The sequence below is a fragment of the Mauremys mutica genome, unplaced genomic scaffold, assembly GCF_020497125.1.
Source record: "Mauremys mutica isolate MM-2020 ecotype Southern unplaced genomic scaffold, ASM2049712v1 000503F_np12_obj, whole genome shotgun sequence".
Lineage (NCBI taxonomy): Eukaryota > Metazoa > Chordata > Testudines > Geoemydidae > Mauremys > Mauremys mutica.
The window spans coordinates 230,496-245,579 of record NW_025422982.1 but is presented as its reverse complement, the minus strand read 5'-3'; the positions used below and the strand labels follow the sequence as shown (position 1 = coordinate 245,579).

The 15,084-nt window shown below is 71.7% G+C and overlaps 1 protein-coding gene across 1 annotated transcript; it reads left to right on the top strand.

Annotated features, from left to right (window-relative positions):
* The first annotated feature begins 5,902 nt into the window (after positions 1 to 5,902).
* Positions 5,903 to 14,392, top strand: LOC123357302 (blue-sensitive opsin-like). Its single transcript, XM_045000583.1, has 5 exons — positions 5,903 to 6,518; positions 7,972 to 8,140; positions 8,536 to 8,701; positions 13,536 to 13,775; positions 14,238 to 14,392. The coding sequence occupies exons 1-5, from the start codon at positions 6,134 to 6,136 to the stop codon at positions 14,364 to 14,366; spliced, it is 1,089 nt and encodes a 362-aa protein (XP_044856518.1). The 5' UTR covers positions 5,903 to 6,133; the 3' UTR covers positions 14,367 to 14,392.
* Positions 14,393 to 15,084: the final 692 nt, after the last annotated feature.

The following is a 15,084-nucleotide window of genomic DNA, read 5'->3' as shown; positions in this document are numbered from 1 at the left end:
ATTTAGCCCTAATCCTGGCTCCTTGAGGTGATTCCCCCAGCTCCTATGGGGATTTGGCCCTGGCTCCCCTGTGGGGCGGCAGGGCCTGGGCACTTGTGAGAGGGGGAAGGGGTGTAAATCCTGATTGCCTTTCCAAATTACACCCCTGCAAAGACTCCTGGGAGATGTAGTCCCCCCGCCCCCCCCGCCTGTGGCACCAGGATTCATGGTGTCATGGTGCCATCTAGTGGCACGTTGCCAGCTGTGCAGAGCCCAGAACAGCAGAAAAGGTGTGAGGGGGGCACAGGGTTGTTGGCACACTAATCACTGGTTGGATGGCGAGGAGGGGCAGGCAGACAGCAATGTGGGGCGGGGTGGACCGTGGGGCAGGCGGGAAGGTGCAATATGGGGCGGGACAGATCCTGGGGTCGGGCGGGCAGACAGCAGTGTGGGGTGGGGCGGATCATGGGGTAGGGTGGGCAAACGGCAATATGGGGCAGGGCGGATCATGGGGTGGGGCAGGCAGGTGGCAATGCGGACGGGTAGCGGGGCGGGGTGGATCGTCGGGTGGGGCGGGCAGGTAGCAATGTGGGGCAAGGTGGATCGTGGGGCGGCACAGGCACACGGCAATGTGGGGCGGGGCGGATCGTGGGGTGGGGCAGGCAGACAGCAATGTGGGGCAAGGTGGATCGTGGGGCGGGACAGGCACACGGCAATATGGGGCGGGACGGAATGTGGGGTGGGCTGGTGGCAATGTGGTGTGGGGCAGATCGTGGGGCGGGACCGGCAGACGGCAATGTGGGGCAGGAAGTATCGTGGGCAGGACGGATTGTGGGGTGGGCTGATGGCAATGTGGGGCGGGGCAGATCATGGGGTGGGGCGGGCAGGTGGCAATGCGGACGGGTAGCAGGGCGGGATGGATCGTGGGGCAGGGCGGGCAGACAGCAATATGGGGCGAGGCGGATCATGGGGTGGGGCGGGCAGATGGCAGTACGGGCAGGTGGTGGGGCAGAGCAGATCGTGGGCAGGGAAGGTGCAATATAGGGTGGGACGGATCGTGGGGCCAGACAGATTGTGGGGCAGGCAGGTGGCAATGTGGGGTGGATCGTGGGGCGGGGTAGGCTGCTGGAAATGTGGGGCGGGGTGTATCATGGGGAGGGGCGGGCTGGTGGCAATGTTGGGGGGTGTATCAGACGGGCGGGCAGACGGCAGAGTGGGGCGGGCGGGCAGACAGCAGTGTGGGGCGGGGCGGATCGTGGGGCTGGACAGATCGTGGGGCAGGCTGGTGGCTGTGTGAGGCGGGGCAGCTCGTGGAGCGGGCAGACGGCAGAGTGGGGTGGGACGGATGGTGAGGCAGGGCGGGCAGACGGCAGAGTGGGGTGGGACGGATGGTGGGGCAGGGTGGGCAGACGGCAGAGTGGGGTAGGGCGGATCGTGGGGCCGGGTGGGCAGACGGCAGAGTGGGGTGGGGCGGATCGTGGGGCAGGGTGGGCAGACGGCAGAGTGGGGTAGGGCGGATCGTGGGGCAGGGTGGGCAGACGGCAGAGTGGGGTGGGGCGGATCGTGGGGCAGGGTGGGCAGACGGCAGTGCAGGCAGCCACAGGGGGCTCCGGCACGTTGCAGCCCCGAGGTGGGATGGGGGGTTCGTGCCCGTGCCCCGCGGTCAGTGCCCGTGCACCATGGTCGGTGTGCTTGCCCCACGGTCGGTTCCCGTGCCCCGTGCTCCGTGTCGGTTCCCGTGCCCCGCGGTCGGTGTGCTTGCCCCACGGTCGGTTCCCGTGCCCCGTGCTCCGTGTCGGTGCCCGTGCCCCGCGGTCGGTGCCCGTGCCCCGCGGTCGGTGTGCTTGCCCCAGGGTCGGTGCCCGTGCCCCGCGGTCGGTGCCCGTGCCCCGCGGTCGGTGTGCTTGCCCCAGGGTCGGTTCCCGTGCCCCGCGGTCGGTGTGCTTGCCCCACGGTCGGTTCCCGTGCCACGTGTTCCGTGTCGGTGCCCGTGCCCCGCGGTCGGAGCCCGTGCCCCGTGATCCGTGTCGGTGCCTGTGCCCCGCGGTCGGTTCCCGTGCCCCGCGGTCGGTGTGCTTGCCCCACGGTCGGTTCCCGTGCCCCGTGATCCGTGTCGGTGCCTGTGCCCCACGGTCGGTTCCCGTGCCCCGTGATCCGTGTCGGTGCCCGTGCCCCGCGGTCGGTGTGCTTGCCCCAGGGTCGGTTCCCGTGCCCCGCGGTCGGTGTGCTTGCCCCACGGTCGGTTCCCGTGCCACGTGTTCCGTGTCGGTGCCCGTGCCCCGCGGTCGGAGCCCGTGCCCCGTGATCCGTGTCGGTGCCTGTGCCCCGCGGTCGGTGCCCGTGCCCCGCGGTTGGTGTGCTTGCCCCACGGTCGGTTCCCGTGCCCCGTGGTTCGTGTCGGTGCCCGTGCCCCACGGTCGGTTCCCGTGCCCCGTGGTCCATGTCGGTGCCCGTGCCCCATGGTCGGTGTGCTTGCCCCCAGGGTCGGTTCCCGTGCCCCGTGGTCCGTGTCGGTGCCCATGCCCAGCGGTCCGTGTCGGTGCCCCACGGTCGGTGCCCGTGCCCCGCGGTCGGTGCCCGTGCCCCTCGGTCGGTTCCCGTGCCCCGTGGTCCGTGTCGGTGCCCGTGCCCCGCGGTCGGTGCCCGTGCCCCACGGTCGGTTCCCGTGCCCCGTGGTCCGTGTCGGTGCCAGTGCCCCGTGGTCGGTGCCCATGCCCCACGGTCGGTTCCCGTGCCCCGTGGTCCGTGTCGGTGCCCGTGCCCCACGGTCGGTGCCCGTGCCCCGCGGTCCGTGTCGGTGCCCGTGCCCCACAGTCGGTGCCCGTGCCCCGCGGTCCATGTCGGTGCCTGTGCCCCGCGGTCGGTGTGCTTGCCCCAGGGTCAGTTCCCGTGCCCCGTGCCCCGCGGTCGGTGCCCGTGCCCCACGGTCGGTTCCCGTGCCCCGTGGTCCGTGTCGGTGCCCGTGCCCCACAGTCGGTGCCCGTGCCCCACGGTCCGTGTCGGTGCCCGTGCCCCACAGTCGGTGCCCGTGCCCCACGGTCCGTGTCGGTGCCTGTGCCCCGCGGTCGGTGTGCTTGCCCCAGGGTCAGTTCCCGTGCCCCGTGCCCCGCGGTCGGTGCCCGTGCCCCGCGGTCGGTTCCCGTGCCCCGTGGTCCGTGTCGGTGCCCATGCCCCACGGTCGGTGCCCGTGCCCCGCGGTCCGTGTCGGTGCCCGTGCCCCACAGTCGGTGCCCGTGCCCCACGGTCCGTGTCGGTGCCTGTGCCCCGCGGTCGGTGTGCTTGCCCCAGGGTCAGTTCCCGTGCCCCGTGCCCCGCGGTCGGTGCCCGTGCCCCACGGTCGGTTCCCGTGCCCCGTGGTCCGTGTCGGTGCCCATGCCCCACGGTCGGTGCCCGTGCCCCGCGGTCCGTGTCGGTGCCCATGCCCCACGGTTGGTTCCCGTGCCCCGTGGTCCGTGTCGGTGCCCATGCCCCACGGTCGGTGCCCGTGCCCCGCGGTCCGTGTCGGTGCCCGTGCCCCACAGTCGGTGCCCGTGCCCCACGGTCCGTGTCGGTGCCTGTGCCCCGTGGTCGGTGTGCTTGCCCCAGGGTCGGTTCCCGTGCCCCGTGCCCCGCGGTCGGTGCCCGTGCCCCGCGGTCCGTGTCGGTGCCCATGCCCCACGGTCGGTTCCCGTGCCCCGTGGTCCGTGTCGGTGCCCATGCCCCACGGTCGGTGCCCGTGCCCCGCGGTCCGTGTCGGTGCCCGTGCCCCACAGTCGGTGCCCGTGCCCCACGGTCCGTGTCGGTGCCTGTGCCCCGTGGTCGGTGTGCTTGCCCCAGGGTCGGTTCCCGTGCCCAGTGGTCGGTGCCCGTGCCCCGCGGTCCGTGTCGGTGCCCGTGCCCCGCGCTGCGCAACGCAGGGCTCGCCTGAGGACGTGAACAGGAGGAAACACTTGCGCACCCTGTGCACGGTTGGCCTGTGGAACCCCCTGCCACAGGACATTGTGCAGGGGGGCTGGGCAGAAGGAGAGCGACCTCCCTGGGGGACAGGTCCAGTGCTGGCCAGTAGCTGCAATGGCCAGGCGCAGCCCCCTGCCCGGGGTGACCGCGGGCCTCTGGCAACCAGGAGCCTGGGGGGAGCAGGCTGTGTTGTGTTCGCTCCCTGGGAAGCCCGGCCCTGGGCGCAGTGGCAGGACGCCTGCCCTCGCTTTGCCAAGGGGCTGGACGAGGGGCGGCTGACGGCTCTGCCAAGGGGGACGTCCGTCCCTTTTATCATCCACCCGGTGAGTTCATGCGGGGACCTAGGGCAGCTAGGCCCCTCCGCCCCCTGCCGTGTCTCGGCGCCCGGGACCCACAGCCCTGGCAACAGGACCTGGCAGAGACATGCCGGGCTGGGCTAGCAGGGGCTGCGGGTCGGGAGTGAGGGGCACTGGCTGGGCTGGGCGAGCAGGGGCTGCGGGTCGGGAGTGAGGGGCACCGTCAGGGCTGGGGGGGGCCGGGCTGGGCTAGCAGGGGCTGCGGGTCGGGAGTGAGGGGCACCGGCAGAGCTGGGGGGAGGGGGCAGGGCTGGGGAGTGGAGGTTTGGGGGGGTCCTGGAGGGTCTCCCATTAACCCTTTCTCCTCCAGGGCCCTATTGGTAGGAGTTCAGGCCTGGTGGGTCTCTGAGTCACCCCCCCCAAAGCCAGGGCTTAATCGGGGCTTGGGCGTGATTAGTCTTTGGCAAAGCTGCTTGACTCCGCGGCTAAGCCCGTCTTTGCCGCCCTTGGGCTGTGCTGGGCACAGCGCTGCCGGGGGATAAGCCCGGCTCAGCCGAGCTTTCCAGTTTTAGGGGCGATTAAGGAAGGAGCCAGTGTTAACTGGGGCAAAGACAGATCCCGCTGCCCTTCCCCACGCGGCCCAGGGCACCCCCTGGCTCCCTAGGGTATAAAAGACCCCTCTCTCGGCCCCTCCACCACTCACTGCCGCCTGCCATGGCCGCCCCGCCCGTCTGAGTGCCCTGGGGCCCACTGGTGCCACGGTGACACAGGGCTGGGCTGCGCGAGGGCACAGGGACGCTACCTCTCCGTCCGCAGCCGCTGCCTTCCCTCCTTCCCGCTGGTGCCGCGGCTGCTAGCTGCTTGTGTGTCTGTCCATCCATCCATCTGTGCCGAGACCACATCCCTCTGTCCCCGTCGATCTATCTACCCCATCCACCCCCTCTATCTATCTACCTATCTACCCCATCCACCCCCTCTATCTACCCCCAGCCACCCCTCTATCTATCTCCATCTACCCCTCTATCTATCTACCTATCTACCCCCATCCACCCCCTCTATCTATCTACCTATCTACCCCCATCCACCCCCTCTATCTACCCCCAGCCACCCCTCTATCTATCTCCATCTACCCCTCTATCTATCTACCTATCTACCCCCATCCACCCCCTCTATCTATCTACCTATCTACCCCCATCCACCCCCTCTATCTACCCCCAGCCACCCCTCTATCTATCTCCATCTACCCCTCTATCTATCTACCTATCTACCCCCATCCAACCCCTCTATCTATCTACCTATCTACCCCCAGCCACCCCCTCTATCTACCCCCAGCCACCCCTCTATCTATCTCCATCTACCCCTCTATCTATCTACCTATCTACCCCCAGCCACCCCCTCTATCTATCTACCCCATCCACCCCCTCTATCTATCTATCTATCTATCTATCTATCTATCTATCTATCTATCTATCTATCTATCTATCTACCCCATCCTACCCCTCTATCTATCTATCTATCTATCTACCCCCATCCACCCCTCTATCTATCTACCCCCATCCACCCCCTCTATCTATCTATCTATCTATCTACCCCTATCCACCCCTCTATCTATCCACCCCCTCTATCTATCTATCTATCTATCTACCCCTATCCACCCCTCTATCTATCCACCCCCTCTATCTATCTATCTATCTATCTATCTATCTATCTATCTATCTACCCCCATCCACCCCCTCTATCTACCCCCATCCACCCCCTCTATCTATCTATCTATCCATCCCCAGCCACTGTCCCTCTTTCCAAAAACACGCCTCCATCCATCCTGTAGCCTCTCCACCCACCCGCTGCCCCAGCCTCCATCCCCACAAACACGCCTCCCCCCACTGCTCCCTGCCTGCCTCGGCCGCCCCTTCCCGCCAGCCATGCACAAGACCCGCGACCTGCGGGACGACCTCCCGGAGGATTTTTTCATCCCGGTGCCTCTGGACACAAACAATCTGACGGCGCTGAGCCCGTTCCTGGTGCCGCAGACACACCTGGGCAGCCCGGTCATCTTCATGGGCATGTCAGCCTTCATGTTCCTGCTCATCGTGCTGGGCGTGCCCATCAACGTGCTCACCGTCTTCTGCACCGCCAAGTACAAGAAGCTGCGCTCCCACCTCAACTACATCCTGGTCAACCTGGCCGTGGCCAACCTGCTGGTCATCTGCGTGGGCACCACCACGGCCTTCTATAGCTTCTCCCACATGTACTTCGCCCTGGGCCCCATGGCCTGCAAGATCGAGGGCTTCGCTGCCACGCTGGGGGGTGAGTGGGGCTGCGGGTCGGGAGTGAGGGGCACCGGCAGGTCCGGGCTGGCAGGGGCTGCGGGTCGGGAGTGAGGGGCACCGGCAGGGCTGGGCTAGCAGGGGCTGCGGGTCGGGAGTGAAGGGCACCGGCAGGGCTGGGCTAGCAGGGCCTGCGGGTCGGGAGTGAGGGGCACCGGCAGGGCTGGGCTAGCAGGGCCTGCGGGTCGGGAGTGAGGGGCACCGGCAGGTGCTGGGGGGGCAGGGGCTGCGGGTCAGGAGTGAGGGGCACCGGCAGGTGCTGGGGGGGGCAGGGGCTGCGGGTCTGCAGTGAGGGGCACTGGCAGGGCTGCGGGGGGGCAGGGCTGGGCTAGCAGGGGCGGGGGGTCGGGAGTGAGGGGCACCGGCAGGTGCTGGGGGGGCAGGGGCTGCGGGTCAGGAGTGAGGGGCACCGGCAGGGCTGCGGGGGGGCAGGGCTGGGCTAGCAGGGGCTGCGGGTCGGGAGTGAGGGGCACAGGCAGGTGCTGGGGGGGACAGGGGCTGCGGGTCAGGAGTGAGGGGCACCGGCAGGGCTGCGGGGGGGCAGGGCTGGGCTAGCAGGGGCTGCGGGTCGGGAGTGAGGGGCACTGGCAGGTGCTGGGGGGGACAGGGGCTGCGGGTCAGGAGTGAGGGGCACTGGCAGGGCTGTGGGGGGGCAGGGCTGGGCTAGCAGGGGCTGCGGGTCGGGAGTGAGGGGCACAGGCAGAGCCGGGGGGACAGGGGCTGCGGGTCGGGAGTGAGGGGCACCAGCAGAGCCGGGGGGACAGGGGCTGCGGGTCGGGAGTGAGGGGCCCAGGCAGAGCCGGGGTCAGGGGCTGCGGGTCGGGAGTGAGGGGCACAGGCAGAGCTGGGGGGACAGGGGCTGCGGGTCGGGAGTGAGGGGCACTGGCAGGGCTGTGGGGGGGCAGGGCTGGGCTAGCAGGGGCTGCGGGTCGGGAGTGAGGGGCACAGGCAGAGCCGGGGGGACAGGGGCTGCGGGTCGGGAGTGAGGGGCACAGGCAGAGCCGGGGGGACAGGGGCTGCGGGTCGGGAGTGAGGGGCACCAGCAGAGCCGGGGGGACAGGGGCTGCGGGTCGGGAGTGAGGGGCACAGGCAGAGCCGGGGGGACAGGGGCTGCGGGGAGGGAGTGGGGGGCACAGGCAGAGCCGGGGGGACAGGGGCTGCGGGTCGGGAGTGAGGGGCACAGGCAGAGCCGGGGGACGGGTGCTGGGGGTCGGGAGTGAGGGGCACCGGCAGAGCCGGGGGGACAGGGGCCGCGGGTCGGGAGTGAGGGGCACCGGCAGAGCCGGGGGGGCAGGGGCTGCGGGTCGGGAGTGAGTGGCACCGGCAGGGCTGGGGGTCCGGGGTGGGCTAGCAGGGGGCTGGGGGTCGAAGGCAGGGGGTCGGGGGCGGATGGGATCCCTGCTGCCCCGCTGGTCTCAGCCTCTCCACCTCAGGCATGGTGAGTCTCTGGTCTCTGGCCGTCGTGGCCTTCGAGCGATTCCTGGTGATCTGCAAACCCCTGGGGAACTTCACGTTCCGCGGCACCCACGCCATCATCGGCTGCCTCCTCACCTGGGTCTTCGGCCTCGTGGCCTCTGCACCCCCCCTCTTCGGATGGAGCCGGTAGGGGACAGCGGGGGGAGCCGAGGATGGGCTGGCAGGGGCTGCAGGTCGGGAGTGAGGGGCACCGCAGGGCTGGGGGGCGGGGAGTCAGCAGTGGGGGGCACCGGTGGGGCTGGGGGGCAGGGCCGGGCTAGCAGGGGCTGTGGGTCGGGTGTGGGGGGCGCCGGCGGGGCGGGGGGGCCGGGCCGGGCTAGCAGGGGCTGTGGGTCGGGTGTGGGGGGCGCTGGCGGGGCTGGGGGGCAGGGCCGGGCTAGCGGGGGCTGGGGGTCGGGTGTGGGGGGCGCCGGCGGGGCTGGGGGGCAGGGCCGGGCTAGCGGGGGCTGGGGGTCGGGTGTGGGGGGCGCCGGCGGGGCTGGGGGGCAGGGCCGGGCTAGCAGGGGCTGCGTCCCCCCCAGGTACATCCCCGAGGGGCTCCAGTGCTCGTGCGGCCCCGACTGGTACACGACCAACAACAAGTGGAACAACGAGTCCTACGTGATCTTCCTCTTCTGCTTCTGCTTCGGGGTCCCCCTCAGCGTCATCGTCTTCTCCTACGGCCGCCTGCTGCTGACGCTGCGAGCCGTGAGTGCCCCCGCCGGGCCCCCGGGGCCCCCCGACTCCGCTCCCGCCGCCACGGGCCCCCCGACTCCGCTCCCGCTGCCACGGGCCCCCGCACTCTGCTCCCGCTGCCATGGGCCCCCCAACTTCCCCCGACTCCGCTCCCGCCGCCACGGGGCCCCCCGACTCTGCTCCCGCCGCCCCGGGCCCCCCGACTCTGCTCCCGCCGCCACGGGGCCCCCCGACTCTGCTCCCGCCGCCACGGGGCCCCCGACTCCGCTCCCGCTGCCACGGGCCCCCCGACTCTGCTCCCGCCGCCACGGGCCCCCCGACTCGGCTCCCGACTCCGCTCCCGCTGCCACGGGCCCCCCAACTCTGCTCCCGCTGCCATGGGCCCCCCAACTTCCCCCGACTCCGCTCCCGCCACCCCGGGGCCCCCCGACTCTGCTCCTGCTGCCACGGGCCCCCCGACTCTGCTCCCGCCGCCCCGGGGCCCCCCAACTCTGCTCCCGCAGCCAAGGGCCCCCCGACTCCGCTCCCGCCGCCCCGGGGCCCCTCGACTCTGCTCCCGCTGCCACGGGCCCCCCGACTCTGCTCCCGCTGCCATGGGCCCCCCAACTTCCCCCGACTCCGCTCCCGCCGCCCCGGGGCCCCCCGACTCTCCTCCCGCTGCCACGGGCCCCCCGACTCTCCCCGAGTCCACTCCCGCCACCCCGGGTCCTCTCGACTCCGCTCCCGGGGCCCCTGGACTCCGCTCCTGACTCTGCGGGTCCCCGACTCCGCTCCTGCTGCCCCAGATCCTCCCGACTCCCCTCCCACTGCCACGGGCCCCCTGACTCCCCGGGGCCCCCCAACTCCGCACCCGCTGCCCCGGATCCTCCCGACTCCCCTCCCCCTGCCACAGGCCCCCCCGACTCCGCTCCCGCCGACCTGGGGCCCCTGGACTCCGCTCCCGACTCTGCGGGTCCCCGACTCCCCTCCCACTGCCATGGGTCCCCCGACTCCGCGGGTCCCCCGACTCTGCCCCGGCCGCCCTGGATCCTCCCGACTCCGCCTCCGCCGCCACAGGTCCCCTCGACTCCGCTCCTGACTCCCCTCCTGCTGCCACGGGCCCCCGACTCTGCTCCTGCCGCCCTGGTGGCCCCCGAGTTCCTTCCCACCGCCCCAGATCCCCTCAACTCCCATCCCGCCACCCCGGATCCTCCCAACTCCCCTCCTGCTGCCACGGGCCCCCCGACTCCCTGGGGCCCCCCCAACTCTGCTCCCGCCACCCCGGGGCCCCCGACTCCGCTCCTGACACCCCGGGGCCTCCCAACTCTGCTCCCGCCAGCACAGGGGCCCCCCGACTCCGCTCCCGACTCCGCGGGCCCCCCTGACTCTGCTCCTGCCGCCCTGCCCCCTTCAACTCCGCTCCCGCCGCCCCGGATCCTCCCGACTCCCCTCCCACTGCCACGGGCCCCCGACTCCACTCCCGACTCCCCGGATCCTCCCGACTCCCCTCCCGCGGCCACGGGCCCCCCGACTCCGCTCCTGACACCCCGGGGCCTCCGAACTCCCCTCCCGCTGCCACAGCCCCCCCGACTCTGCCCCTACCGGCACAGGGGCCCCCCAACTCTGCTCCCGCCACCCCGGGGCCCCCGACTCCGCTCCCGACTCCCCGGGCCCCCCTGACTCTGCTCCTGCTGCCCTGCCCCCTTGTACTCCGCTCCCGCCGCCCCGGATCCTCCCGACTCCCCTCCCCCTGCCACGGGCCCCCCGTCTCCCCTCCCGACTCCCCGGAGCCTCCCGACTCCCCTCCCTCTGCCACGGGCCCTCCGACTCCGCTCCTGACACCCCGGGGCCTCCCAACTCCCCTCCCGCTGCCACAGCCCCCCCGACTCTGCCCCTACCGGCACAGGGGCCCCCCAACTCTGCTCCCGCCACCCCGGGGCCCCCGACTCCGCTCCTGACACCCCGGATCCTCCCAACTCCCCTCCCGCTGCCACAGCCCCCCCGACTCTGCCCCTACCGGCACAGGGGCCCCCCAACTCTGCTTCCGCCACCCCGGGGCCCCGACTCCGCTCCTGACACCCCGGGGCCTCCCCACACTGCTCCCGCCACCACCGGGGCCCCCCGACTCCGCTCCAAACTCCCCGGATCCTCCCGACTCCCCTCCCGCTGCCACGAGCCCCCCGACTCCGCTCCTGACACCCCGGGGCCTCCCAACTCTGCTCCTGCCGCCCTGCCCCCCTCAACTCCGCTCCCGCCGCCCCGGATCCTCCCGACTTCCCCCTCCCGCTGCCACGGGCCCCCCGACTCCACTCCCGACTCCCCGGATCCTCCCGACTCCCCTCCTGCTGCCACGGGCCCCCCGACTCCGCTCCCAACTCCCCGGATCCTCCCGACTCCCCTCCCGCTGCCACGAGCCCCCCGACTCCGCTCCTGACACCCGGGGCCTCCCAACTCTGCTCCTGCCGCCCTGCCCCCCGCAACGCCGCTCCCGCCGCCCCGGATCCTCCCGACTCCCCTCCATCTGCCACGGGCCCCCCGACTCCTCTCCCTACTCCCCGGTTCCTCCCGACTCCCCTCCCGCTGCCTCGGGCCCCCCGACTCCACTCCCGACTCCCCGGATCCTCCCGACTCCCCTCCTGCTGCCACGGCCCCCCCCCTGACTGCCTTCCTGCCACAGGGCCCCCCGACTCCTCTCCTGCCGCCCCGGATCCTCCCAACTCCCCTCCCGCTGCCACAGCCCCCCCGCCGCGGCTCCTACCGGCCCAGGGGCCCCCCAACTCCGCTCCCGCCGCCCCAGATCCTCCCGACTCCCCGCCCGCCGGCACGGGCCCCCCCCCGACTGCCTTCCTGCCACAGGGCCCCCCGACTCCCCTCCTGCCGCCCCGGATCCTCCCAACTCCCCTCCCGCTGCCACAGCCCCCCCGACTCTGCTCCTACCGGCCCAGGGGCCCCCCAACTCCGCTCCCGCAGCCGCCGCCCCAGATCCTCCCGACTCCCCTCCTGCTGCCACAGGCCCCCCCCGACTCCTGCCAGCACAGATACCCCTCGACTGCCCCTGCCACGAGCACCCCGCTGCCACTGGGGTCCCCCAACTCCCTACTGCCACCAAGGGGACCCCTGCCTCCTGCCAGCCCAGAGACCCTTTCTGCACCCCACTGGCATAGGGTCCCCCCTCCATCCCTGCCCACCCGCCAGTACCCGTCCCTCTGCCTCTGCAGGGACCCGCCCGGCCCAGGGCACCCTCAGCCCCAGCCTCCCCACCATGGGCACCGCCCTGGCCCCTTCCCTTCCACGGGGTCCCAGCGCTGGGAAAGCCATGGGGCGCCCCTGGAGCAGGCAGCGTGTGGGGCGGGGCTCCCCGGCTGGGGGCGACCAAGCTGGTGTGACACGGACAGGGACCGGGACCGGGACCGGGCGAGTCTGGCTGGAGCCGGCTTTATTGGAGGTTTATACAGCGGGGGAGGGACAGACAGAGCCAGGAGACGCCCCTCCCCCCCGTGCCCCCCCACACCCAGTCTCCCCCCAGGACCCCCTTCCATATGGGCTTGGCTGGGTCCCAGCTCTGCCCCCCCGAGCTGTCCCCAAGGAGCCCCCCCCGACGGGTTTGTGTGGGTCCCACCAGGAGGCCACCCTCCCGGTGCCACCCTCATGGGCACTCCCTGGCTGTGTTCCCACAGGGACTGGGGGGGCCACCCCCATGGACACCCCGGGAGCTCCTGGCCACCACCTGGCTGCCCTGCCCGGCCCGACAATTAGCGTCGGTCCCACTGATATGGCCGCCCAACATGGAGGGGGGGGGTCCCGGTGCTGTGGCCCCACATGGCTAGAGAGGGTCCCACTGCAGTGGCCAGCAGTCTCCTGCGCTGATTCGGGTGGGGCCCAGCAATATGGCCGCTGTGCCCCACAGACGAGCGCAGGCCCCAGGCAATGGCCGCTGTGCCCCACAGACGAGGGGCCGCCCCAGGCAATGGCCGTCCCTGCCCCCTACGGACGAGCGCAGGCCCCAGGCAATGGCCGTTCTGCCCCCCACGGACGAGCGCAGGCCCCAGGCAATGGCCGTTCTGCCCCCCACGGACGAGCGCAGGCCCCAGGCAATGGCCGTTCTGCCCCCCACGGACGAGCGCAGGCCCCAGGCAATGGCCGTCCCTGCCCCCTACGGACGAGCGCAGGCCCCAGGCAATGGCCGTTCTGCCCCCCACGGACGAGCGCAGGCCCCAGGCAATGGCCGTTCTGCCCCCCACGGACGAGCGCAGGCCCCAGGCAATGGCCGTTTCTGCCCCCCACGGACGAGCGCAGGCCCCAGTAATTGGCCGTTCTGCCCCCTACGGACGAGCGCAGGCCCCAGGCAATGGCCGCTGTGCCCCACGGACGAGCGCAGGCCCCAGGCAATGGCCGTTCTGCCCCCCACGGACGAGCGCCGGCCCCGGGCCGTGGCCGTTCTGCCCCCCACGGACGAGCGCAGGCCCCAGGCAATGGCCGTTCTGCCCCCCACGGACGAGCGCAGGGCCCGGGCAATGGCCGTTCTGCCCCCCACGGACGAGCGCAGGCCCCGGGCAATGGCCGTTCTGCCCCCCACGGACGAGCGCAGGCCCCGGGCAATGGCCGTCCCTGCCCCCTACGGACGAGCGCAGGCCCCGGGCAATGGCCGTTCTGCCCCCCACGGACGAGCGCAGGCCCCGGGCAATGGCCGTTCTGCCCCCCACGGACGAGCGCAGGCCCCAGGCAATGGCCGTTCTGCCCCCCACGGACGAGCGCAGGCCCCAGGCAATGGCCGCTGTGCCCCATGGACGAGCGCAGGCCCCAGGCAATGGCCGCTGTGCCCCACGGACGAGCACGCGCCCCACTCCATCTCGCCTGCCCCCCACAGGTGGCCAAGCAGCAGGAGCAGTCGGCCACGACGCAGAAGGCCGAGCGGGAGGTGACCAAGATGGTGGTGGTGATGGTGGCCGGGTTCCTGGTGTGCTGGCTGCCCTACGCCTCCTTCGCGCTGTGGGTCGTGACGCACCGTGGGGAGCCCTTCGACGTGCGCCTGGCCTCTGTGCCCTCCGTCTTCTCCAAAGCCTCCACCGTCTACAACCCCGTCATCTACGTCTTCATGAACAAGCAGGTCGGCGCCGGGCCGGGGTGGGGCGTGGGGAGCGGCCGAAGGGCAGTGGGGGCTGGGGTGGGGCGTGGGGAGCGGCCGAAGGGCAGTGATGGGGGGCAGAGGGGGCCGGGATGGGGCGTGGGGAGCGGCCGAAGGGCAGTGATGGGGGGCAGAGGGGGCCGGGATGGGGCGTGGGGAGCGGCCGAAGGGCAGTGATGGGGGGCAGAGGGGGCCGGGATGGGGCGTGGGGACCGGCCGAAGGGCAGTGATGGGGGGCAGAGGGGGCCGGGATGGGGCGTGGGGAGCGGCCGAAGGGCAGTGATGGGGGGCAGAGGGGGCTGGGATCAGGGCAGCGATGCGGGTTGGGAGTCAGGGACGCGCCAGGAAGTGAGCTGGCAGAAAAGAGAGGGGTGGAGTTAGTCAGGGCTCTGCCCCTAGCCCGAGCTGTGGGGCGCCCCCCACGCTCACCCCCCTCTCTTGCAGTTCCGCTCCTGCATGCTGAAGCTGGTGTTCTGCGGCCGCAGCCCCTTCGGGGAGGACGACGACGTCTCGGGGTCCTCGCAGGCCACCCAGGTCTCCTCCGTCTCCTCCAGCCAGGTGTCCCCGGCGTAGCCCTGGACACCCCAGCATGCCCTGCTCGGGGGGGGGGGGTGAGAGATCCCAGCATGCCCTGCTCGGGGGGGGGTGAGATACCCCAGCATGCCCTGCTCGGGGGGGCCCCGAGATACCCCAGCATGCCCTGCTCGGGGGGGTGAGATATCCCAGCATGCCCTGCTCGGGGGGGCCCCGAGATACCCCAGCATGCCCTGCTCGGGGGGGGGTGAGATACCCCAGCATGCCCTGCTCGGGGGGGGGGGGGTGAGATATCCCAGCATGCCCTGCTCGGGTGTGTGTGTGAGATACCCCAGCATGCCCTGCTCGGGGGGCCCCGAGATATCCCAGCATGCCCTGCTCGGGGGGGCCCCGAGATATCCCAGCATGCCCTGCTCGGGGGGGCCCCGAGATATCCCAGCATGCCCTGCTCGGGTGTGTGTGTGAGATATCCCAGCATGCCCTGCTCGGGGGGGCCCCGAGATATCCCAGCATGCCCTGCTTGGGGGGGCCCCGAGATACCCCAGCATGCCCTGCTTGGGGGGGCCCCGAGATACCCCAGCATGCCCTGCTCGGGGGGGCCCCGAGATACCCCAGCATGCCCTGCTTGGGGGGCCCCGAGATACCCCAGCATGCCCTGCTTGGGGGGGCCCCGAGATACCCCAGCATGCCCTGCTTGGGGGGGCCCCGAGATATCCCAGCATGCCCTGCTTGGGGGGGCCCCGAGATATCCCAGCAT

Excerpts from the sequence above, each read along its gene's own strand:
- LOC123357302 (XM_045000583.1), top strand. The coding sequence starts at position 6,134 with ATGCACAAGACCCGCGACCTGCGGGACGACCTCCCGGAGGATTTTTTC. Across the intron at positions 8,702-13,535 it reads TGCTGCTGACGCTGCGAGCC|GTGGCCAAGCAGCAGGAGCA; the intron begins GTGAGTGCCCCC and ends TGCCCCCCACAG. Across the intron at positions 13,776-14,237 it reads ACGTCTTCATGAACAAGCAG|TTCCGCTCCTGCATGCTGAA; the intron begins GTCGGCGCCGGG and ends CCTCTCTTGCAG.